The sequence below is a fragment of the Trematomus bernacchii genome, unplaced genomic scaffold, assembly GCF_902827165.1.
Source record: "Trematomus bernacchii unplaced genomic scaffold, fTreBer1.1, whole genome shotgun sequence".
In the NCBI taxonomy this organism is placed as follows: domain Eukaryota; kingdom Metazoa; phylum Chordata; class Actinopteri; order Perciformes; family Nototheniidae; genus Trematomus; species Trematomus bernacchii.
Window position 1 is genome coordinate 3,370,663 of NW_022987611.1, and position 25,534 is coordinate 3,396,196.

The following is a 25,534-nucleotide window of genomic DNA, read 5'->3' on the forward strand; positions in this document are numbered from 1 at the left end:
AAAAACTGTAAATTATAGTGTCCGTCCAAAAATTATTTTTTACAGATAGTGAAAACTACCCTTGGATGATGGGTTAGTAGACTAAAAGCTTTAGGAATCCAAAGTACAACATATAATAAGTACCCTGTATCAAGATTGATGCAAAACAAGTGAAATTTGACCTTTTAGAGAGATTTAGCCAAAAACTGGGCCATCTGGGGTCATTTGGGTGGATTTGACCTATCTCTGGCCCCCCTTGCTCGATCTGGTTGGTTGACATACCCTTGTGACCGTTAGAGCCAATAGAATCGAAGGAGGAGACTCACATAGACACACATTGTAAAGAAAAAATGTTGCCGCTTCGCGTGTGGAAAGCGAAACTAAACTGGAGGAATGTCTCCTTCTGGAGTTTGGAAACTAAAACGCAGTTGTATTGCTTATGGATTATCAGAAATAATTTCAAAGAAGGCACAGACACATAGGATGAACCTATGGATTAACTGCAGCATCGTTTTTTGATCGTTTTAATGCCATTGAAGACCACTTTTGACCAAGGTAAGCCATATTTACATGTTTAGCTTCTTGGCTCCACATGTGATGATGTACGCTTTCGTTGATAGCGTCGCGAATGTTTATCACTGAGTGTTGAGGTGGGCACCGTTAGATTCAGTGTCTCCAGGACACCAAAAAATAGTGTTTGGTTGTGCATCTAGGATAAGTAATAAGGGAGTTCTGAGTGAGTTTATGTGCCTTGTCGGTCCCGTTTTTTCGATCGAGGCTAATTCAGAGGCTGAGTGCTAGCATTGTGGGGTTTTTTTGAGAAAAAAAAATTAAAAAGATCAGTTAGCTGAGTTTCTTCCCGTTACATGGATATAACACATTCATAGTTTTATTCAATATTAAGATTCCTTAGACGTTGTTTCCTGCACATGACGCGTTTATCCGCCCGGTACCGGGGGGAAGGCGTGAAACAGGTTAAATAACAGAGCGTCACATATAACACATATGGAAAGGAAAAACCCCAAAAAGCATAATAGGTCCCTTTAAGGAAGTCTCACGTATTTCTGATCAAAATCCAAACTGCTGCTCAGGCAGTTCAATGAAAGAAGAAGCTGCACCCCATGATTGAAACCATGATTGTTTATTGGACATTACTTTGTAATATGTTTAAAGACTTTCAAATTTTCCACATATTACATTACAGACGGTAACAATCACATGTTTTCCATCTGTGTATCTGTGGCCTATTCTCGCGGGGCGCAGGACGGGGCCAGGTGCAAATGGCGTGGATAGCTGCGTCCAATCCAGGGCAGGGGAGGTGGTGGAATGAAGGCATATGATGCGGCCTTTCTTCGCCAGGACGGGGACGACGGTAACAATAACAAACAGCAGGGGGAGGAGGAAGCCCCACAGTATCTTCGGGCGTACATATGGGCTCCCGCTCACCATTGCCGAGGGCAGTAGATTTCTGTTAAGAGCAGACCCAACAGAGTCAGTGTAAGTGAAATTCTGCCAGTCATGACAGTAACTAAGTATACTTACTCAAGTACAAAAAGTACTGTTTTGACATAAGTTTTGAATCAGAGTAGTTCCTCCATCTCTGATCTCTGCACAGATATCTAGTTACACAATTGATCAATAATAGATATAGACAAATGGATAGTATTATCCAATCCAATCCACTTTATTTGTATAGCACATAATAAAAACAGAGGGTTTACCAAAGTGCTTCACACCAAACATAACATTATAATAAAATATAATATTACAATAATAGATAAAAGGCACACATATTACGAGCGTTTATGTGTAGAATGCGGACTCACCATTGGAGGGTAGTAATCGCACACAACAGACATTAGTCCCTCGGATGTGGAGGAATATGAACGGCAGAAAGCATGGCGCTTCGAAGAGAATAGAGAGAGAGACAATTATCTCAGTGAGAAACACTATGATTGCATTAGAAAAAACGTCACACGACATAATGACGGTCGCTTGATGTATAGTGGTCACATAACAGTGTGTCGGTAACATGAACAAATCCTTCACATGGCATGAAGTCTATCTCATGATATCAAAGTCATAGTCAAAGTCAATAAACAGTCAGTAACATGACATTAGGTTGGTAACAATACATAACGTTGGTCACAAGACAAAATGTTTGTCACATGATATAACGAGTTCTGTCACTTGACGGAAAGTAGTCAGGGGAAACAATGTAAATCATAAAGTCGGTCACATGACATTACATGTATTGGTAACATGATAAAGTTCCATCATTGAAGTGATGAAAACATTCTTAGACCTATTTCCATATTTTGTTGATTTTGAGATTTACCGGTTTAAATGTTGGCATCATTTGTTTGTAATATTTACACTGAGGAAAATGCGCTTACTTAAAAGGGATAGTGTGAGTCAAGGTAACCTATAGACCAAGTCATTGAGATCTCCCCATGTATTGTGTTTTAATTAGCATTTAAACTGGAAGTAAAACTTGTCTTCGTCTGATAGTTTCTTGCAAATTCAGTGATTACATGTCAAAGTGTGTCTTCTATTCGTACGAGTTGTACTTACAGCTCGATCAGGGCAGAGGGGTTTGCATGTCTCAGGAAGGATTCTGGGTCCCATTGGGCAATGGGACTCCACGAGGGCAATCTCAGACCCGTAGATCATCCCGGGCGAACTCCATTGGAGCTTGTGGGTGAAGCAGAGAGACTGAAACACTCATTTCCTCTTTCTCTCTGTTATATAATAATCCTAAACAAAACGCAATGCCACCAAAAAAGATTCCTCCGCATGCTGAGGAGGTTGACGACAATTAAACGATCGTTAGACATGTTGACATAGGAGGTATCTGTTGTAAGACAGCAACAGATAACAATTATGAGCCTGGTGGAGGAAGTTAAAGCCCTGAGGCTAGAAGACTCAGAAAAGGAAAAGAGGATATTCTTGCTGGAAAATCGGGTGGATGAGCTGGAGCAATACACCTGAATTAACAACATCATAATCACTGGACTGAAGATGAAACCCCGCTCATACGCCCGGGCGGCGACGAGGATGACCGGAGGAGACACAAGCGAGGAGGATGCTACATCTGTGGAGCTACAGGTGACGGCCTTCCTCAACTCCAAGGGAATAGAGATTGACAGCGACAACATCGAGACCATGGAGAAATAAAACAGATAAACCGACAATAATAATAAGGTTTGCCAACAGAAAACTGAACTTTTGAAACAGGGAAGACGGCTTAAGGGCTCGGATGTATATATGAATGAAAACCTCATTAAAAGAAATGCTGAGATCGCCAGAAAGGCCAGATTCCTGAGAAAACAACGAAAAATAAAATCAACATGGACTGCAAACTGCAACATCTTCATCAAGCTTAACGGATCCCCAGAACAAGCCAAAGTGTTAATCATCAGGGACCAGAGGCCTGTACTACGAAGCCGGATTTTTGCTTAGCGAGTTAACTTCAGGGAAAACTCTGGGTTCCCGGTCCTACGGCACTGGTTCACTTCTTACCGGGCTAGATCCAATCCCCCAGGAAGTGTTCCGGACTCTGTGCCCAAAATTCGTTGTGTCCAAACGGCGGTACTGCAACTTCCGTATCAGTCTTTGACGTCACCTGGCCCAAAACAACTTTTCCCATTGACTAACATGGGGAAAGAGACGTTTGTAAATCGGTGGATTTTTTTTTAACTAAATAAACTACCCAGTATAAACTATTTTATAGCCCTTATTAGCCGAATCTAGATTTATTTGGGTAGTGGTGGTCTAATAGATAGTGAGCTGGGCTGAAGATCGGAAGGTTGTGAGTTCAAATCCCGCCTGGAACACCACCACTTGAGTAAGGCACTTAGCCCTTAGTTACTCCAGGGAGAATGTCCCTGTAATTGGTAAATGTAAGTAGCTTCGGATAAAAGCGTCAGCTAAATGAAATGTAATGTAATTTTCTCTCTCCACTCATTCTAGTGAGCAGAGAGTGGGAGCTCGGGGGGCAGGGCTTAAGGGGCAACGCGACTGCGCATACTCTAGCCAGGCATGACGGGTAATCTGTGGCGTTTCGCTCTCTCAAATGTTGGGCCATTTTGCCGATGAGCAGCTCTCATAGGAAAGAACGAGACCCCGCCTCCGACGCTGTATCCAGTTCTTATTATACATCCAGGGCTAGATCTCCATGGTAACTTATGCTGAACGGCAAACCTGCTCCGGAGCATGTTTGGTTCCAGGATACGAGATCAACTCAGTGAAAGCGCCGCCTGCAGATCAATCAGAGCTCCATGTGCGGAGTTTAAATCGATCAAGTCATATTACAGGATAAAGGAAATACAGAAAAACTGCCGTTGCAGGAAAGACGGCCGGCAAAAATCAACTGACTGTGACCGTGAAAATTAATAGAATATCACCTCCCATCTTCAGAGGAGCAATCTGACTATTATAACATTAGCGTTAAGAAAGCTTACTTAAATATCTGCCACAACATAAGTAACCGGATCAAGGTAACATTACGTACAGTCAGCGGCACTGTGAGTGCAGACTGTGTCCCATTATCATTCATATCACATCATATCACATCATAATGTATCATATATTTCCTTATCTGAGTCAGCTGAGGCGTATCTGGCCATGCAACACTTACAGTGTCACATACTGTATGCAGAAGTATTATTTTAAGCAACACATTAAGTTGACGAAACACTCGAGTCAAATGTAATTAAAGTCAGATCTACTCGTGTCTTGGACGGGGCAGTGATATCATAAACCTGTTAATGTTCGCATTCAAACACTTTTTCTTTTACCAGCTGTATTCACCTTGCAGGTGCAGCTATGTGGCTTTTATCCTGGATAAAGTGTTTAAATCATGGATGTTTAAAGTTTAACTTCTTCATATTTGACTAATATTACAGTTCACTTTTCATTCAGGAAGTATGACGCTGCTCTGTCAGTACGCTTGTCAATGTGTGTGATTAGTCAAATGTTGCTAACCCCGGCCCTTTCATGTGAACGCGCACTCAGCCGGACAGAGAAACCCTGGCTTGAGTTACCGAGTTGATAACCAGCGTCGTAGCACCACTTAGCGAGAACGCGTTTGTTTTTGGTTAGGTAAGCCGGGTAACTCAAACATATCCAGGGTATGTTGAACTGGATTCGTAGTACAGGCCTCAAGAGGAACTGGAAAAATATCAATGAAACAAACCAGACAAGGTAACGAAAATAAAACACTACCATGACAATTCCAGATATTAAACACATATCTCTATCAAGACTAGAAACTTTTGCATACAGAGCATAAAACACAGGACATGGACAATTATATTGATCTGGAAAACAACTTACTTAACAATATCAACAACGCCTGCAACTATTTCACAGAAGAGCAATGCAAGGTAACGTGTCAATCAGAAGAGCACATATCAATTATCCACTTCAATAGCAGAAGCCAACTTCCTCAACATCAAATAATATCTAAGTCAGTTTAAGAACCCATTCAACATCATAGCAATATCAGAGACCGGGATCAGTGCTGAGAAAGGTGTGGACTTTGAGATGGATGGCTATGAACTGAATTATACAAACAGAAGGAATAAGAGTGGAGGGGGTGTGGCAATCTATGTGGATAAAGGAATTCACTATAAGGTGGTGGAGAGCATGACAACAGCTGTTGATGATTTGTTTGAATGTGTTACAGTAGAAATGTGTATGGAAAAGTCTAAAAATGTTATTGTGAGCTGTATATACAGAGCTCCTGGAACCTATATTGACACATTTACAGATAGGATAGAAAAAATGTTTACTAAATGATCACCAAAAATGATGTTTATCTGTGGGGATTACAATATTGACCTGTTGAATCCAAAAAAGCATAACATGACGGAAGACTTCATCAATACATTGTACAGTATGGGTTTGTATCCTAAATTCACCAGACCTAGTAGAATAACTTCACATTCTGAATATCTCATTCAGCTTCTATTAATGAATAGACAACATATTCACAAACATTATGGAAAACAATACATAGGTGGACTACTGACATTAGTGATCATTTACCTTTTTTTTATTGTCTATCACTGCAGTTTTAAGAAACCTAAAGTCGCCAGCCATTTCAAATACAATTCAATTAAATTCAAAACCTTTATTTATCCAGGTGAAATCCCATTGAGATCATTGATCTCTTTTTCAAGGGAGACCTGCACAAAAGATTGAGAACTGAAGAAAACATAAATGCATTTAAGAATGACTTACTAAATCAGAATTGAGAGAGAGATATTGACAAGGCATATGATGCATTTCTAAACATTTTTAAATCACTTTATGACAAAAACTGTCCTGCAGGGATAGACAAAAACATACTCACAGTGCATGGATCACTAATGGCTTAAACAATGCCTGCAAAAAGAAAAATACACTATATATATATATATATAGAACTTCAGAAGCAGAAAATAAATGTAAAAGATATAAGAATAAATTAACCAATATTATGCGAATATGTAAAAAAGAATACTATAATACAATTATTAGAGAAAAATAAGAATAATATGAAAGTTTTATGTAAGGTATTACATAGTATCGTTAGAAACGGAGCAAAAAGTACAGGTTATTTTTGTGGACAAAAATAATTGTAATTGGTTAATGGTTTTAACCAATTATTTTTAAATGTGGGGGCAGATCTGGCAGAAAGAATGAAAAGCGTAGAAACAACTAAAGGGGAAGATACAGACCTCTGGAATGAAAACAATAGCTCTTTCTTCCTCAGAGCAGTCGGAGGAAAATAAATCATAGACACTGTACGGACATGTAAAAGCAAATCCTCGACCGATTGGAATAATATTTATATGATTATAGTCAAAAACATTATTGAAGAAATTGCAGAACCATTAACACATCTTTGTAACTTGTCTTTTTAATCTGGTAAATTCCCTAATAAAATAATAGCAAAAGTTATAAAATTATATAAAACTGGGGATAAACATCATTACACAAATTACAGGCCTGTTTCTTTGCTCTCCCAGTTTTCCAAGATCCTTGGAAAGCTTTTTACAAAAAGACTTGACAATTTCATGGAAACACATCAGCTTTTGGACGACAGTCAATATGGATTCAGGAAAGACAGATCAACATATATGGCACTAAAGGAATTAAGTGAGGAAATAGCAAACTGCATGGACAATAAAAAACTAGCAGTGGGAATATTTATAGACCTACAAAAAGCATTTGACACCATAGATCACAACATGTTACTGACAACACTGGAAAGGTATGTCATCAGAGGGGTGGGATTAGACTGGCTGAGAGATTATTTAAGCAACAGACAACAATTTATCATCTGAGAGGAAATCTACATTTGAAACAAATCAAGGTCAGAAGAACTCTGAGAGGAGCAGAACAATCTGTGGGGTGACTTTATGGAACGGTTTGGAGCAGGAGTTCAAACAAAGCATAAATATAATTCACTTTAAAAGGATGTACAGAAACACTTATTTGGAAAACTATGAGAATGAAGAAAGGTGATTGAAAATGAGAAATGATTGTAAATGTATGTATTAATGTAAATATGTAAGTAGGAATAACTTGCAGAAATGATTTAAAGGATAATCATTGATCAGCAGTAAGTAAGGGGTGGGAATTAATAAGCATTTGCTTCCTCCTGCTCCCTTTCGGACACATGATTTATATACATATTAATATGAAAAATGTTTTGTTGAATATTTTGTTAGATATGACTATTTTTTGTTGAATATATAAATATTATTATGAATATTGATAAATACTGTATTTTAACAATACGCTATTCTGTTTTTCACATGTTCTAAAATCTGTTCGAAATAAAGATTGAAATTAAATGAATGTGTGTGTGTGTGCTTTACCCCAATATCAATCCGTCCCACGTCCTTCAGGATGAAGTAGTTCTGATTGGTGGTGTTCTTGTTGACTCTCTGCACAGCTTCTTGTACAAACTTCAAACCCTCAGTGTCATGAAGTGAGATTATAGTGGGGCAGTCAGGGCAGAAGCTCCCAAATTCACGGTCTGTTCTCACTACACACACGCACACACACAAACAATTATTTATCAGTCATAACCAATAGTTTTCCCAACTGTAAAGGCCCAGACACACCAGGCCGATATCGGCCGTCTTCGGTTGTCTGGCGACAAAGCGTGCCCTGTCGCCCAAAGTCAGTTTGGTGTGTCCCGAACCCTCGGCCGTGACACGCATTATTTGGCCTTTCACGGTCGACAAATGGCCGATTCAACATGTTGAATCGGCCATTTGTCGGACACAAGCTATCGGGCCAAGAAACCACTCTGATCAGCTGTTCAGCTAGCAAATGAGAAGCGAAACGGAAGTGAGGGACGTAAACAAACGATTTAAGAAGGCACAAGACAGCAGCTAAACCCCAGCAGGTGATACTTAAAGTCTAAGTAAATGAGATAGTGTCTACTGCTGTTCATTTACCTATTGTGAGTCGCCTCGGATAAAAGCATCACATGGAAATGTACATTTAGCAAGAAGTGGCCATTATTACATTACATACATTACTACATTGCTGACTCAATAAACTACACACCCGCCAGCACACTGCGATCATCAGATGCAGGTCTATTAACTGTGATTTTATAGTATGTCTGCACTTTATGTGCTCATTTCATCATTCATGTATTTTTATATTCTAAAACATGTTTTCGATGGACGAGAGTGAAAATGGAACGCACACGCTATTTGTTGTTTGTTTATATCAGTCTGTTCTTCTTCTCTGTCTTCCGGTTGTTGCCTCTTTTGAATGACGAATACACACTACCGCCGCCTGCTGGTAAGGAGAGTTATTGCCACTCACGCATGCGCAGTTCGTACGTGCTCGGCTGAAGTCTTTGCGGTGTGTTCCAGTGCGACACATGGCCAAGACGCAGGAGAACTCGCCGATGCAACAGTCGATGTCGGTGTCGGCGAGTTCTCTGGTGACTGCCTGGTGTGTCAGGGCCTTTACTCTATAGTAGTAGTCATATCGAGATATTATAGACATGAATAGGGCCTTCTGAGCGATTGGTTGCATTGCAATGTACAGGGTTAGATTCCTGCATGTCTTATTCCTTGCTCCCCTCCCCCCGCCCCCAAAGAAAAAAATTATCTAAAAGTAAAAACCCTATCCAAAGTTGAGAGTTTTGGGCAAATTGTCCATTATCAATGTTCTGTTGCGTATCAGGTGTATTGCATGACAGAGACCCACCTTTTCGCGTGTCACAATGGTAATTTCGGACTCTGGCGTCACCATTTCTCACACTCATCCAAACGAAGCAGTTAGCCATCACCATCTACAGAGAAACACAGAGCTTGTTCTGTCGAGACCTCACATAACCAATAACCATACGTCAATCTGGCTGTACATGAACGTGACACAATTTGGTTAAAGAGTAACTGACCCGTTCATAATCGTTGCGGATCATACAGTCCTCAAAGTGCGTAGGGTTGATGGTGTGGCACGTTGTCTCCATAAGGTCCAACTGTAGCTCGATTTCACAGCCGCCATGGACCTGCAAACACCAGAGAGTGTAAGTCACATTTCATTTTCATTTAGATGACACCTTTATCCAAAGAGACCTACAATAAGAGCAAAGATAGAAACTCAGAACCCCAAGAAACCTGCAAGTACATTTGCTTCAAATAAGCCATATGTGCACTATACATGGTGAGTTCTACTGCAATACTCTCAAATGACAAATGTTTTAAATATTGCATTTTGTTTCATTTCTGTCAGCAGTACGGGTAAAACAGATGTGTTTTCAATCTATGAAGCAAGATGTGTAGACTTTCTGCTGTCCTGATATCAATGGGGAGCGTATGGTTTAACCATGTAGGAAGGACCAGATCCAATCACAGCACTCTAGGCCAGCACCAGTGTCTTTCATCTCTTTTTCAAGGGAGACCAGCTCAGCTTCTTGAAGCAGAATCAGGCAGCTACTGGTAGCCAATGAAGGAAGCGGAGTAGCAGGGTAGTGTGGCAGAACTTAGTGAGATGATATGGAGCTTTTGGAAATCTACAATATAAACATATTGTTTAGTGAGAACATACTAAAAGAGACTGTTGAGGTCATTTAAATACATTTTTAATTACATGATGAAATATCCCTATTTTAAAGCTCAACTATTATGCTATATTTGAACAATATATTATAGGGCCATATCTATACAAAAAGGCCTCATACCCCTCTTTTTCCACCCTGTTTCAAAAGTGCTGATTCTGGGTCAGTAGCTTCAAATAAAACCCGAGCCACGCCCCTTTCCGCATGCAGTGAGCAGTGAGCTCTGAGTCTGTGAAGAGAAGAATATCTACTCTACCGGCAGAGGTCAATGTAAAGCCAGTCCACATTTTACTAATGTCGTCATGACTGCAGCAAATCTGGATCAGCTCCGTTGTACCGCCGTTTTTAGAGATAAGGAAGAAAATAGTATTTTCTGACACTTTGTGAGTCTCCTTTCACATATTTATGTATAAAAGACATCAAAAAGTGCATTTTGCATAATAGGTGACCTTTAATATCTCACAATTTAATCTTTGTCACAATTATTTTAAAGAAAAAATGGAATATAAATTGATAGGTTTTCTTCCGTTAATTCACTGATTTAATTCGATCGGCTTTGAAAATACATTTCAGAAATGGTTTCTTTGGTGGTTGTAACACTGATTATGTTATAAGTAAGAAAGTCCCCTGTGGGACGATAACAGAGTTTGGACCAGCAGCTTTTTTTTCTTCTTTTTTCGAATAAATATGTAAAATATCTTCATTTTGTAATAAAAATTACATTTTATAATATTCTGCTGCATTTTGTGATAAACAGCTTGCACACACATTTCATTCATTTTGCCACATTTTTTAGTAAGTCATTACATATTGCAAGGGGTTAGACTTTTTTTAATGAAAATGTAATGATACATGCATTATTATTAGGGCAGTCAGTCGATTAAAATATTTAATCGCGATTAATCGCATGATTGTCCATAGTTAATCGCGATTAATCGCAAATTAATCGCACATTTTTTATCTGTTCTAAATGTACCTTAGAGGGATATTTTTCAAGTTTTTAATACTCTTATCAACATATGAGTGGACAAATATGCTTTATATTTTTGCGTTAACGCGTTAACTTGACAGCCCTAGTTATTATATAACTGAACGGATGTCTTCATCTGTGTTTTTTTTGTAACAGTGCACCTACAAACACTGGACATTCAAGAGGTGTTGCGACACGCAATGTAGGGGCTGGAATCCAACCTGTAACGTTGTCAGGCCTGGGGATTAACGGATTACATGTAACAAGATTACTTAATTACGATACATAAAAAGAAAAAGGTAACTGTATTCCCTTGCAGTTACCTAAAAAAATACCTAAACAGATTACTATTACATTTTAAATGAGGGATTACTAGCCGGATTAAAATATGAGTTCTCGGTAAACTGTACTGCTGTACTGCTGTACTGCTGTAGGCTAAAGGCCGCTACACACCCACCTGAGACCAAAGAACGCGTACCGAAGGCATCCCGACTTTTACGTCAGCTTCGTCAGCTTCGTCGCCTTCATCGGCTGCGTCGGCTACGTCGCCCGCTACGCCGCCCGTCTACGAACACACCGCAAATACTTCAGTCAACGAGTGGCAATAACTGTCCTTACCAGCAGGCAGCGGTAGTGTGAACAGCCAATAAGAGTGATTGCTTGGGCCGACTTTCTCTGAATCGGCGTCGGGAGGTGTGAAAAGGTGCCGCAAAGAGACGACGGTGCGGGACACACAAACATGAGTAGGGCGCCGCGAATGCCCGACTGCCTCTGACGGCCTCTGACGGCCTCTGACTCCCAAAATCGGGCTGGTGTGTGTGTGAGAGCTGTTTTTTATTGTATGTAACTTTTTTTCAATAAAATATTAAAGTCTCCCAGTCCGTGACTTTTCCTGAAAGTGTGTTATGTAGCACCCTATGTTGTTACAAATTGTCAATATGAAGTCAGATTGAAGAAATCGCCCCAATTGCCATTTATACCTATTTCCGCCCAGCGGGTCATATTGACCCCACCCCTTTTCATATAAACATGACGTGTTGATATAGCAACGCCTTTTGTCTACTGCGGTTCCTTATAGATTGAGAGATAGATTGAGAGAGAGAGATAGATGGATAGATATATTGATAGATAGATAGATAGAGAGAGAGAGAGAGAGAGAGAGAGAGAGAGAGAGAGAGAGAGAGAGAGAGAGAGAGAGAGAGAGAGAGAGAGAGAGGAGAGAGAGAGATCTCTCTCTCTATCTTCTCTCTTCTCTCTCTCTCTCTCTCTCTCTCATCTCTCTCTCTCTCTCTCGCTCTCTCTGCTCTCTTCTTCCTCTCGCTCTCATCTCTCTCTCTCTCCTTCTCTCTCTCTCTTCGTCTCTCTCTCGTCTCTCCTCTCGCTATCATCTCTCTCTCTCTCTCTCCTCTCTCTCTCTCATCTCTCTCTCACTCTCTCTCTCTGCTCTCTATCTCTCCTCTCATACTCTCTCTCTCTCTGCTCTCTTTATCTACTCTCTTCTCTCTCTCTCTCTCTCTCTCTCTCATCTTCTCCTCTCTCTGCTCTCTCTCTCTCTCTCTCTCTCTCTCTCTGCTCTCTCTGCTCTCTCCTATCTCATCTCTCTCTCATCGCTCCGCTCTCTCTTCTCTCTCTCTCTTCTCTGGTATCTCATCTCTCTCTCTCGTCTCTGCTCTCTCTCTCGCTTCTCTCTCTTCGTCGCTCTCTCTCCGCTCCTCTTCTCTCTCGCTCTCTATTCTCGCTCTCTCTACTCGGCTCTTCTCTCTCGCTCTCTACTCTCCTCGTCTCTCTCCTCTCCCTTCTCCTCGTCTCCTCATTCCTTCTCCTCTTCTCGAGGGAGGGGAAGGAGAGGACAAGGAAGGACGGACATGCAAGAGAGACGGACAGAGAGACAGACGGACGGACGGACGTGCGCTCCCGCTCCCGGGAGACTGCTCGCGCTGCGCCCCGCAGCAAACAGCTGTGGGGCGAGTTGAAAGTACGTTATGCTGGCCGGGGTGTCTAAATAATGCTTCCGGGCCAGCGGGCCATTTATACAGGGTTGCCAACTCTCACGCATCTGGCGTGTGACACACGCTTTCAATCTCACGCTCTCACGCTGCCCAAACTATTCTCACGCCAAAAACAAGAATGCCGAAGACTAGAAACGGTTTTGAAAACTTTTGTCACGTAGTGATCGTCTTCTCAATAGAACATCTTTGATAATGTCTTCTGCCCAATCAGAATCACGATAACGGCGTGGTGTTGTTGCAGGAAGTCCCGACGAAGAATACTTTTGCTGTAGTACATCTCTATACATCGATACAACATTACGTGTTGATAGAAATCAACACGTAATGAAATAAGACCCCGCGGTTTGATGATTGATAGGTGTGTGGGCTGTCTTTCATTTTGACACAGAACAATGGGGGCTATCCACCCTTATCCACAATGTAAAGTAATTCACACAGCCTCTTCCCTCTTCTCTCTGTGATGAGCAGCAGCTTCAGCTTTCAGAACAAAGTCACAAAAAACTAAAATGGCATTCATTTTTTTAAATATGTCGTGTAGTAATAGATTTATTTATTTTTCTTCTCTAGAGAGTACCAGAATGTGTGGATTTTATGTTAGTATTTAAAAAAATCTCCTGGGGGAGAATCCCCCCAGACCCCCCTGCAGGGGTTGGGTCTTCAGCATGTTAACTCTTTCACTTGTGGGGAAATTGCAGGATTGGCTCCAGGTCGCCCTTTTTATTTACTACAAGACAAATGTGCCTTTTTATTTCATACAGTTCAATTTGGATTGAGACAGGGAAATAATCTAAACCTCACGCGTGGCGTTTCACTGTCGGGGGGAGCGTGTATGTAATTACATTGCAAATACTGACTTGAGCCCCACCACTGTATGGGTTAGCCCTACCATAGATTACCCAACAAAAATACTCTGGAGCCGCAACTGCCGACCCGTATTGCGCATGCGCAGATCTAAGATCCAGTAGAAATTATAAAAAAGTAAAAGTCTGCTGCTTATTGTTCTACTAGGCCAAAATAGAGTCAAAGAGTATGAGAGTGAGAGTGTGTTAATTCATATATTTGGCAGTTTGGAGTAAGTCTGTAGATTTGTTTGTGTGTGTGTGTTTCATGTATAGGCCTCTCACGATAATTAATTTAGTTGGATACATTTTCCCGGAAATTATTGCGATAAACGATAATATTGTCGGCACCGTTGTATGACCATTTTAGACCACTGACATAATGATAATATATAATAATAATTCAAGTACATCCTTTCAAACTGCTAGTCACATCCTCATGTAAATGGCAATTTATCGAGGTCAGAAAAGTTATCGAGTTCATTTTTATTTATCGTACGATAAGTCAATTAATTGCTTATCGCGACAGGTACACAATAAAACAGTGGAAACAAACATGTTTGACTTTCATTAGTGAATGAAACTGTGTGCCCTTTATAGTCTGTGTCCATTATTGTGTATTTGTATATATTGTATATATATCCTATATATACAGATGGAGCGTCTTATTTTGGACAGTTTGAAACGCGAGGGTCGTGATTGGTCCCTGATTGGTCCGTGATCGGCCCGTGATCGGCCCGTGATGAAGAGCCGGCCCCCAGTCTGACTTGATACCGCCCCCGTGATAAATAAATGTAATTATTGTGAAGCCAGCTGCAATGGATCATTGATCCACCAGGGGGTGCAGTGGGGTTCCACACTGGAGTCATGTGAAATCAACTTCGACACAGTAAGCTGGATGTACAGTATGTCTGGTACTAATGTATAGCGGATCTTTGTTAAGATCCATATGTCACGGATAGGATCATAGTCTGTGCTAAATAATACATGTAATCATTTTCAAAACATCACCATGTTGTTATTTAACAAAATAATGTTGTTTAGTTGAAAAAAACGAACGAGAGGAAATGCAGCCGGCTCTCGATTTTTAATCCTAATTTAATCATCTTCACCACGATCATTTATGTTTATGTTCGCCGAATTGACATGAAATCACTGACAGATATGAATATACTGTATTCAACTTCATTAAAATGTTATTAACGTGCCTAAACTCAGTAATTCACTAAAAATATTTATATTTTAATGGAGCCTTGTCAGGCAGATCAAGATCCGCGTAGCGGAGGGATCTTGATCCCTGGGTGTTATTTTTCCCCATAATGACCAAGTCGCTGCAAATTATCCCGCTTATTACATGGCCACATTCTCAACAAAGTAACGACATGACTCCCAATATTAATTGAAATGCTTTTATGGATTTAGAAAATGTTTTTATTGATTTAAAAAATAGTTGTATGTATTGATTTAAATTGACATTTATCCGCTAAGAAAAATAGTCCGTTGTTACCGTTTTTTAAACAGTCAGAATGAAACGGCAGCTCTCAGCTGTGTGTTTACACACCTAATGGCCCATCACAGCTCTCTCCCCCCCCTGATCTTTCTTTTCCAACAGTTAAGTTAACTGTAGGTTACTCTGAGTGACAAGCTTAAATATGACTGTTTCCACTCGGACTTCAATACAGCAACACCATTGTTTGGTTTCCATGGTAGCGTGTCTCTTTAGTAGCGTGCACTCCTTTCCTGTAAATGACAGGTCCAGCCAGGCAAAACAGTAATATGAAATATGAACGTTAGTTTTTAACTGAAATGATCAAATAAAGTCAAAATGTCACAGTGTGACAAACATTGACCATACCGTTCACCAGCCCCCACCCCCCTATGTTGAGTATAGCCTACTCTTTGTTTAAAACTAATTGGCCATCGGAATGTGTGTGTCCCAACCCCCCCCTTGGATATCTCTTCTCCAGCAGTCTGTAGGTTTGTGTTCGCATATTTATGCTGTCGCAGTTCCTGTTGTTTCTATCGCGCATTGCCGGTATGAAAGGCTCTGTGCCGGAAATATCAAGATAACACGGCAGGGTCCGTTACAGTTTGTTTTCATCTGATTTCAAATAAACAAAGTCTTGGCTTTCAGAATATTAAACTTGTTTCGGCAAATTTAGATGATAAATACAACTATGAAGCTTGTAACGGCATAATTACTTAAGCGGAGAACGGAGTAATTTCACGTTACAGCAGGCATAACAACAGCCGGTGTTTATTTTATTATTATATATAGTCGTTATTCATTTGTTTTAAAGCTCAATAAGGAAGATTTAAACTTTCACACACGTTGACCGGCGAAAAACTCTGCCCGGTTCACCTACCCCCCTCTGAGTGAATACCTGTTAACTTCACATCTTGTCACAAACTTTTTGGAAGAAAAGACTGACCCAAGATATCTTGGTTTGATTTGGAGAAGGCTTTTAAAGCCTATTGTATACTAATTCTTCCCGTCAAGAATATGAATAGAACTTAGATAGATCACTTTACATTTCTGCGAATGAATAGCTAAAGATATGTATTTCTTAATAAACTAAATAGGCCACCATTGGTAGCAGTTCTCATTATATACTTCTCAGTAATTGCTCCCCTTAAATTAAATGTATTCTGTAGATTTTGGGGATTCATTAATGCATTTATTGCCATCACCATGCTTTTTCAAGACTCTTTTAAATTCTAACATTTTATAAGGACTTTTCAATGTTCGACATCGCGTGAAACAGAGGATTTCGACATTCTGTATTCCTTGCTTACTTCCTTAAACCTTTTCTCCTCCTTATCTCTTTCATGACTTTTTATTTAATGCCGGTGTTTATTTTATTATTATATATAGTCGTTATTCATTTGTTTTAAAGCTCAATAAGGAAGATCTAAACTTTCACACACGTTGACCGGCGAAAAACTCTGCCCGGTTCCTTCGGCCCCCACCACGTTGAATAAACAGAAGGCTGCTTTTGTGGAGGAAGTTACAGCGCTACGTACGCACATTTAGCTTTCAGTGTTACTGACCTGAGATGTTTTTACTACATGAATTAATTACATTGACCATACCGTTCACCATCCCCCAGCCCCCTACTGTATGTTGATTTTTGACATGTAAATGGGTATCTACCCCCCTCTGAGTGAATACCTGTTGTACCTGTCCGGGGCTAAGCCCATAGGACGATGCTCTGATGTCATCACCCTTGCACATTTGTCATATGTTTACAAAAAACGATGTTAACACTTTCTCGTTCTTAATATATGCTATATTTAGGGTCGATATGTGTTGAATTTACTTTAAAATAGCAGATCACTGTGATTTGGCTTAGTGAACGTGTGTCTCTTCCTCCGCGGCTCCTCCGTGCAGAGAGGCCCCCCCCCCCGTTGACAATTCACGAGCATCTAACTCTCTCCCCCCTCCCCCGTCGCACCTTCTAACAGAGCCCCCCCACATATAAAATCCCAATTTAACCCCTGGCCTCTGGAGCAGAAATTAAAGAGTTTTAAAAATGTTTACGTTTTGGTAAGTTTTTAGGGAAATGTTGTAATATTGCAACGTTGGCCTTAGGTGGGGGCAGAATTTCTGTATTTCTACTCACATTGTCTGAATAAATATATTGAACAACTAAGGGTTCATTTGCAGGATTGATTGCTTACTTAGCCCTATATCAGTATATAGCATGAATAATAATCACACATCACTCATATTTGTTATGAATAATCATTTATCATTTATTAAATAGTAAGTCGCTTTGGATAAAAGCGTCAGCTAAATGCAATTTATGAAAGCCTCACTCAGGATTTTTTTAACAAGTATTTTTATTGCTCTTGGGGCATTAAAAACAAGATTTTAACTTTAGTTTTTTATATAATATCTGCATTTTCTCTTGTGAAAAACTAAGTCTTAGTTTGGCCCCTAGTTATTTAATATATAGCGCCATCTCCTGGTTAAATCCTGAAATTGAAAATCTGGCAACGCCCTCTTGGAAAATAGTGGGAGGGCTTAACATTCCCAGATACTGGTCTTTGGCAGGTCTTAGGCAGGTAACTGGCTGGTAGTAGGCAGGAAGCTGTATGCTGGAGTCTGAAATAAGATGCTCCATCTGTATGGTAAGGTCCCGCTGCTGACACGATAGCAGTCATTTCGTGCGCATATGTGTAATTAAACCGAATTAAACCCATGATATCAAAATCTCACTTCAGCCAGGTACCCAAAGTTGGCAACCCTGATTTATAATGTCGAGCCCTGTCATATAAAAAGCTGAGAGCCCACAGATTCTATTGGTATACGTTTCATCCCTGTGCGATCAAAACTCACTGTTCAATAAAATAACATTTTACCTTGAAAATCAATGCATTCTAATAGCGGGTCAATTTGACCCAGGTGGCGGTTTTGGGTATACAAAAACCTCTGGCGGTTCTAGTGTTAATACTTTAAGTGTGAATCTATACGCCTACTGCCTGAATATGCTTTATGGTTTTTGGTGAACCTATATGATCATAAAATAGTGTGTGTGTGCTTAACTGTATGTTATAAACTAAAACAGAGCATTTTCTGTCAGCTTAGATTTACTACACTAAAAGTGAAGCAGCGTTCAGTTATGATGCTCCAAACATCTGGAACAAACTCCCAGAAACCTGCCGGTCCGCTGCAACTCTGACTACTTTTAAATCAAGGCTGAAGACTTTTCTTTTCGCAGCTGATTTTAATTGAACTATTCATATATTAAACGGCACTGTAACTTTTATCCATGTATTTTTTCTTTTTCTTTTAATGTTTATTTTATTATCTTTGCTTTTTAATGACTTTTAAATGCCATTTTCTTAATGTCTTTCATTTTTGTAAAGCACTTTTTGCTTTTTTATTGCAATTGCCTTGTGTTGAAAGGTGCTATATAAATAAACTTGCCTTGCCTTGCCTTACACTCTCAGTCACAGCAGAATTGAATCAATACATGGATCAGGACCAAAACACATCACAGACATGTTTACAGAGTTCTGTTTGCTGAAGCAAACTTTAGTCACTATGCTCTCCATCTTGAAACTGCTCTAACCCTCAAAACAGAAAAAACACACTGGTTAGGATGATAATGTTGAGTTATTTGTGTTCTTCAAATATGTTTTTACACTGATTTTACACTCTTTCTTTTACAAAAGTGGTAACATTTGCACTTTTATGCTACCAAGATAACTGCTTAAACTTCCATAGTTCAATAAAGAAAGTAGGTATTTTGAGTAATGCTAATTATTTGTACCTTTTCCACTTTGTTGCCTTTGATCTCACTCAGCTTGAACTTGTAGCCATGGTTGTGGTTCTCGTCGATGTGATGTGCAGCCATCCGTGCCGCCGCAGCACCTCCATCCTCGCTGCAGGTCACCAGCTCCACAGCTGGAGCAGCGCTGCAGAGCAGAGCCGTCGAGCACAGCAGCAGCAGCAGGGTGGGTAATCTCTTCATGATGCTGAGACACATGTAGCAGATGGCTGCAGCGAGGGCCCTTTATAGACCTCAGAGGGAGGGACAGATAAAGGAGGTTAGTGAGGGAGACTGAAGAGGGGTAGCATGAGGACAGGGTCACACAAAGTCAGTGAACAAACAGGGACTTTAACCATGGCACTGCATGTTCACTCAAACAGTTTGTTTACTGCTAAACTTTTCCTGGCACTGTAACATTTTTACTGAAGCAATTCAAATAAAGAAACTGTCAGTTGCATCGCAGCTTTACAAGATTGTAAAATCTTAGATCTTATATATGCCAATTTGTCATGCTGGAAGGAGATTGTGGCCCACATTCAGACCTACGATACGATACGACAATACTTTATTATCAGATCAAGTCTGACTTTTTTCTTGCATCACAGCAATCAAACCAAAAGTAATCAACCGTATTTATGCCATCACAGACAAATAGAATGCTATTGTGTCATGTCTAAAGCTTATTCTCAGTTATCTGTAATAACCATAAACGTCCAGCATCTTAAGCTCTAATTCCTTGTCTGCCTCCCTTTTTAACCCCTCCCTGTCTTGATTGACGTTTACTTGCCGCATGTGCCTTATTTATCTTGTGTAACTTTTTTACCAGTTTTCCAGTGTACAACTCACCGATCATTGACCCAGGAACCTTTAACCTTACACAACCTGTTATACCAAAAAAGAGAGCCATTTGAGGCTAAACATATTTGGACAAGCAGAGCTAGGAAAACAGTACATGCAATTAAGACAGAAACAGCTACACAAACTCGCTAACCCAGATTTTCAGCACTGTAGCCAGGCTGACAGAGAGCCACAGCTCTATTGAGCCTTCTATTCCCATAGCACTCAGTAGTAATGATTTTATGTGCTTTTTTAATGATAATTGTTACTCTTAGAAACAATATTAATCACATGTTGCCTTTGACCAGTATAGTGTTATCAACAGCTCCCGGAAATGTAAGTTCTAATATTACGCTAGATCAGGGGTACTCAAACTTTTTTATTAAAGGTCCACTTGTGAATTGTATACAAGGTCACTGGTCAATGCCAGTAAAGTCCTCCCCCCCGGAGCGGAGAAACGAAACTGAAATTTCAGTTTCTTACAGCGCGCTATGCATGGGGCCGCCTTGAGGGGGTTTCCCGACATGTCGTTGCAGTAAATTAACCTCTTCTACACCGCACCCCGATACCGGGGGGGAAATGCGTCATCTGCAGGAAACAGCGTCTGAGGGCATCTTAATATTCAATAAACTATGAATGTTTTATATCCATGTAACGGGAAGAAACTCAGCTAACTGATCTTTTTTTTTTTTTTCTTTCAAAAAACCCCACAAAGCTAGCGCTGGGCCTATGAATTAGCCACGAGCGAAAAAATGCTAACAGCGTTTTGCACAGAAACTCACTCATAACACCCTTATTATTTATCTTTACTGCACGTCCAACATATCGACTGGCATCGTGAGAAGACACAGAATCGATCGGTACAACTTCACTCCATGATAAGAACTCACGACTTTATAAACAAAAACAGACATCAAAACATGTGGCGCTAGGTAGCTAAAAACGCTAACATGTGTCGTTGTCTGGTCAAAAGTGGTCTTCAAGGCATTAAAACAATAAAAACGCTGCTGAAGTTAATCCATAGGTTAATCCAATGTGTCTGTGTCCCTTTGAAATGATTTCTGATAATCCATAAGCAATAAACCTGCTTTTCCGTTTCCAGATGTCAGAGCGAGAGATAGGTGAGCTCTGATGCAAACCTGCATGCGCAAAGCCCCCACCTTTTTTTGTGTGTGTATGTGAAAATCCCCCTTCGATTCTATTGGCTCTAACGGTAAAAAAGAGATGCCAATCACCAAAATCGACCAATGGGTTCCAGAGAAACGGTAAAAACGCCCATTTCCACCCAAATCACCTCAGAAGTGGAGTTTGTTTTGCTAAACCTCTCTTAAAAAGGTCAAATGTCCCTTGTTTTGCATCAATCTTTATACAGGGTACAATAAGTATAATAAATATGTTGTACTTTGGACTTCCGGTCTGAGCGGAGCCATGTGAGGTCGCATTTCTCGAGCTCCTCGCCAGAATCAGAATATTTATATTAGACAACTACCCTCTACATTATATTCAAGTAACTTTCATCTAAACTGTTCTTCCTTGCCTCCGCCCAACAGTTTCATTCGAAATATGTCGTCTTCCTCTCGCAAAAAGGCGTCTGCTGTGCCAGGTCCGAAAGCTAATAGTGCTAGCCCGGCTAAAGGTGCTGGGGCAGGGCCCCTAGCCGCTAGCGCAGCACGAGGCGATGAGACCGCCATTCTACAGGCCATTCAATCTCTCAGAGAGGACCTGCTGAAGAAAATCGATGACAACGCCGAGATGCAGTCCAAAGAATTACGACGTGAAATAAGCCAACTGAGGGACGAGCTGAGATCCGCCGTTGACCGCGTCAGCAGCCGCACCAAGTCTTTGGAGGACCGGGTCGCTAATGATCACTCGGACCTCATTACCACTCTCGAACGAGACGTGCAGCAGATAAAAAAGGACATGAAAATCTTCTCTGACAGGAGTGAGGACCTGGAGGCGCGATCTAGGAGGTGCAACCTCCGCATCACCGGGATACAAGAAAAACGGGAGGCAGGGAAGAACCCAACTGACTTTGTAGCTAAACTACTCCAGGAAACGCTGGGCTTAGAAAAAGAGCCACTACTAGGCATATGCCATCGCACCCTACGGGAACAGCCCCAGGAGGACCATTTGTGGTGAGATTTCACTATTACCGGGAGAAGGAAGCGATCCTCTGCGAGGCAGCCACGGCCACAGATCCGACAATGTCACACGGAGACAGGATCAGAGTATTCCCCGACTACACCCAAGCAGTCGCGAAGCAGAGAGCCGCCTTCAGGGATGTGAAAGGCATGCTAAGAGGCTGTGATGGTGTCAAGTACGGACTGTGGTATCCCTCAGTTTTGCGGATCACAACGGCCGATGGAAAGCGACACAGTTTCACAGACCCGGGGGAGGCGAAGGACTTTGTTTTGAGGAACGTGGCTAAACAGAGCGGCTAAGATGCTAGGTAAGCTGACTGACTGACTAATGCAGCTATAACAGGCGGCGCCGGATAGCGGCGTTGACTTATTCACTTGTACGTATATGGGGCTGTGGGCTAGGGCTTGCTATGAACGTTTGTGGTTTTTCTTATTATTGTGTAATTTAAGCCAGCTCGCGCTGCTCACACTAGCCCACATTATAACACAGTCAGTAGGCTTACGGCCCGCTAGTTCAAGCAACTGCTCTCCTATTCTCCTGGGGAGGTTCACGTTTTTCTTGCTTTACTTTTCATTCAACAACCAATACTGGATGTTTGCATATGTTGTCATAACTGGTTAATAAGTTTGTTACTTCTACTGAGACCATGTTATGAATGTTCAACTTGGAGGTTTGTCTATATCTATTATCACAAGGTTTATCTAAAGCTATCGATGGTTCTGGCGGGGCTCGATCTCGCCAGGTAAGCTGTCCACGTTGAGATGCGAGTGTTATCGGGGGCGGGTAGCAGTCCCTCAGTTGGGGAGGGACCAGCTCTTTATTGTGAATGTTGTTTCAACCACTTCAATTACATATGGACCTTCTATTTTAGGTTCTCAATGGTGTTTATGTTCTTATCGCTGTGTGTTTTATTTCAGTTTTTTTAAGGTGACCCATCCCCCCTTTCCCTCCCTTCCTCTCCCTCACCCTTCTGACAGGGGGCTAGCTTACTGTCTAAGGTCCCACAATGACCCAGGCAAACAGGGCACTGAGTGTGGTTAAGGCGGCAACTACTTTTGTTAGCTGGAATGTTAGAGGTCTCAATCATCCAGTAAAGCGCAGCAAAGTGTTTTCCCACCTCCAGAAGCTAAAGGCAGACATTGTTTATCTCCAGGAAACTCATTTACGTACTTCTGATCACTCTAGACTCAAGCGGGGTGGTTTCTCTCACATTTTCCACTCCAAATTCAACGCCAAATATAGGGGTGCAGCGATCCTGATACGTAGGCATGTGCAGTTTGTGGAATCTAAAGTAATTGCAGATACAAATGGCCGCTATATCATAGTGCATGGTCAATTGTACAACACACCTATTGTGCTTGCATGTCTCTATGCTCCCAACTCAGATTATGCCGATTTCTTTAGCAATTTCTTCTCTCTGCTCCCTGATTTGAACTCCCATCACCTAATTTTGGGGGCAGACTTTAACTGCGCCCTCAATCACACTCTGGACCGCTCCACTGTCTCCTCTAGACTACTGCCAAACTCAGCTCGAGTGGTGAACTCCTTTGTTGAAGAATACGGGATGGTGGACCCATGGCGATTTAAGAACCCAACATCTAAACAATTTTCATTTTTTTCTGCAGCCCAGCAGTCATTCTCCAGAATAGATTACTTCATTTTAGATAAAAAGTTACTTTCTGTGCTTGAGTCCAGTGACTATGAGAGCATTGTTATTTCTGACCACAGCCCAGTGACCATGACACTTTGTTTTCCAAACCATGTACCACCACAAAGGATCTGGCGTCCAAACCCACGCTTATTATTATTATTTCCACGCACATCGATACCTTTCTTGAAATAAACCGTCAACCAGAGATGAGTATAGGCATTGTATGGGAGGCCATGAAGGCTTATCTTCGTGGGCAAATAATATCATATTCAATCAGTATTAGCAGAAAAAGGACAAAGCGAATGACAGAACTTGCTAATCGGATCAGGGACATTGATAGAATACACTCAACAAAGCCCTCTGCTGAACTGTATAAGGAACGCATTGCAGTGCAGGTGGAATATGACTCTCTGGCATCCACCTACATAGAGGACCTTCATCTGAGATCTAGGCAGACCCATTATGAACATGGGGAGCGGGCCAGTAAATTACTCTCCCATCAATTAAGGCAGTCGGCTGCAGACAGTTTAATTGCGGAAATTGGAACGGCAAATGGGGACACCATTTCAGATCAAAGGGGCATTAATGATCAATTTAAGAGTTTCTATGAAGATCTTTATTCATCAGAAGTCTCGGATGACTCTCTGACAGCTAACTTTCTAAAGGACCTTAAGCTTCCAACACTAGATCCTGACGATGTCTCGGCTTTAGAGAGGGACATTTCTAATGAGGAGATAAATCGCGCTATTAAAAGTATGAAAAGTGGTAAAGCCCCGGGACCGGACGGCTTCCCTATTGAATTCTATAAAAAAATGACCGGCAAACTGACGCCTGTGCTGCGCGAAGTATATGCTGAGGCACTCCAGCAGGGTTCACTGCCCCCCACATTAGCTCAGGCGGTGATAACAGTCATCCTTAAAAAGGGCAAAGATCCAGCAAAATGCGACTCTTACAGACCAGTAAGTCTAGTCTGTTGTGATAACAAAATTCTCTCCAAAGCTTTAGCTCTGCGCCTTGAGACTGTTCTGCATAGAATCATCCACCCGGACCAAACAGGGTTTGTAAAAGGCCGACAGTCTTTTGGGAATCTTCGGCGCCTATATAATATAATTTACTCAAATCCAGGACTCTCTCCAGAGGCCCTCATCTCTCTAGACGCACACAAAGCCTTTGATCGCATTGAATTTGACTACCTATTTGCAACTCTTGGTAAATTTGGCATCGGCCCATGCTTTATCTCCTGGATAAAGGTCCTCTACTCTGCACCTCAGGCAGCAGTTCGCACTAATAATATAATTTCAAAATACTTCTGGCTTCAACGGGGCACAAGGCAGGGATGCCCCCTGTCCCCCCTCTTGTTTGATATAGCCATAGAACCGTTAGCAGCTGCTCTCAGGAATTGGTCAAATGTTACAGGCATTGAGCGGGGAGGCTATACGCATAAGCTGTCTTTGTATGCGGACGATGTTTTACTGTACTGCTCCGACCCGCTTAGGTCCATTCCGGCTGCACTCAATGTAATCACCTCTTTCGGCAAGGCTTCTGGGTATAAGGTCAACATGACCAAGAGTGTACTCTTCCCCATCAATGAGACTGCGGCCAAGCTTTCATTTAGCGAACTCCCCTTTAAAGTGGCCATTGACTCTTTCACCTACCTGGGAGTGTGTGTGACACAGGACTTTAAAACCCTGTTTAAATATGGAGCTAATTTCCTGCCATAACTCCACAAACAAACTAAACAGGTTTT

General features: G+C 41.2%; 1 protein-coding gene across 2 annotated transcripts; it reads right to left on the bottom strand.

The window, feature by feature from the left end:
• Window positions 1-1,104: 1,104 nt before the first annotated feature.
• On the bottom strand, window positions 1,105-19,392 carry LOC117483614 (alpha-2-HS-glycoprotein-like). Of its 2 annotated transcripts, XM_034131986.1 has the most exons (7): window positions 19,158-19,389; window positions 9,401-9,511; window positions 9,208-9,292; window positions 7,851-8,020; window positions 2,554-2,673; window positions 1,806-1,883; window positions 1,105-1,447 (listed from the first exon to the last, which is right to left on the bottom strand). In XM_034131986.1, the coding sequence occupies exons 1-7, from the start codon at window positions 19,371-19,373 to the stop codon at window positions 1,178-1,180; spliced, it is 1,050 nt and encodes a 349-aa protein (XP_033987877.1). In that variant the 5' UTR covers window positions 19,374-19,389; the 3' UTR covers window positions 1,105-1,177. The 2 variants fall into 2 exon arrangements, with proteins under 2 accessions (XP_033987877.1, XP_033987878.1); XM_034131987.1 differs by lacking the exons at window positions 1,105-1,447; window positions 1,806-1,883; window positions 2,554-2,673 and adding an exon at window positions 5,791-6,369 and having other exon boundaries at window positions 19,158-19,392.
• Between the last annotated feature and the right edge of the window lie 6,142 nt (window positions 19,393-25,534).

Bases quoted from the DNA above. Each gene is read 5' to 3' on its own strand.
- LOC117483614 (XM_034131986.1), bottom strand. From the start codon at position 19,373: ATGTGTCTCAGCATCATGAAGAGATTACCCACCCTGCTGCTGCTGCTG. The intron at 8,021-9,207 runs GTGGGTCTCTGT...GCGTGTGTGTAG, and splicing joins CCATTGTGACACGCGAAAAG to TGAGAACAGACCGTGAATTT. The intron at 1,884-2,553 runs GTAAGTACAACT...TTCTCTTCGAAG, and splicing joins CCCTCTGCCCTGATCGAGCT to CGCCATGCTTTCTGCCGTTC.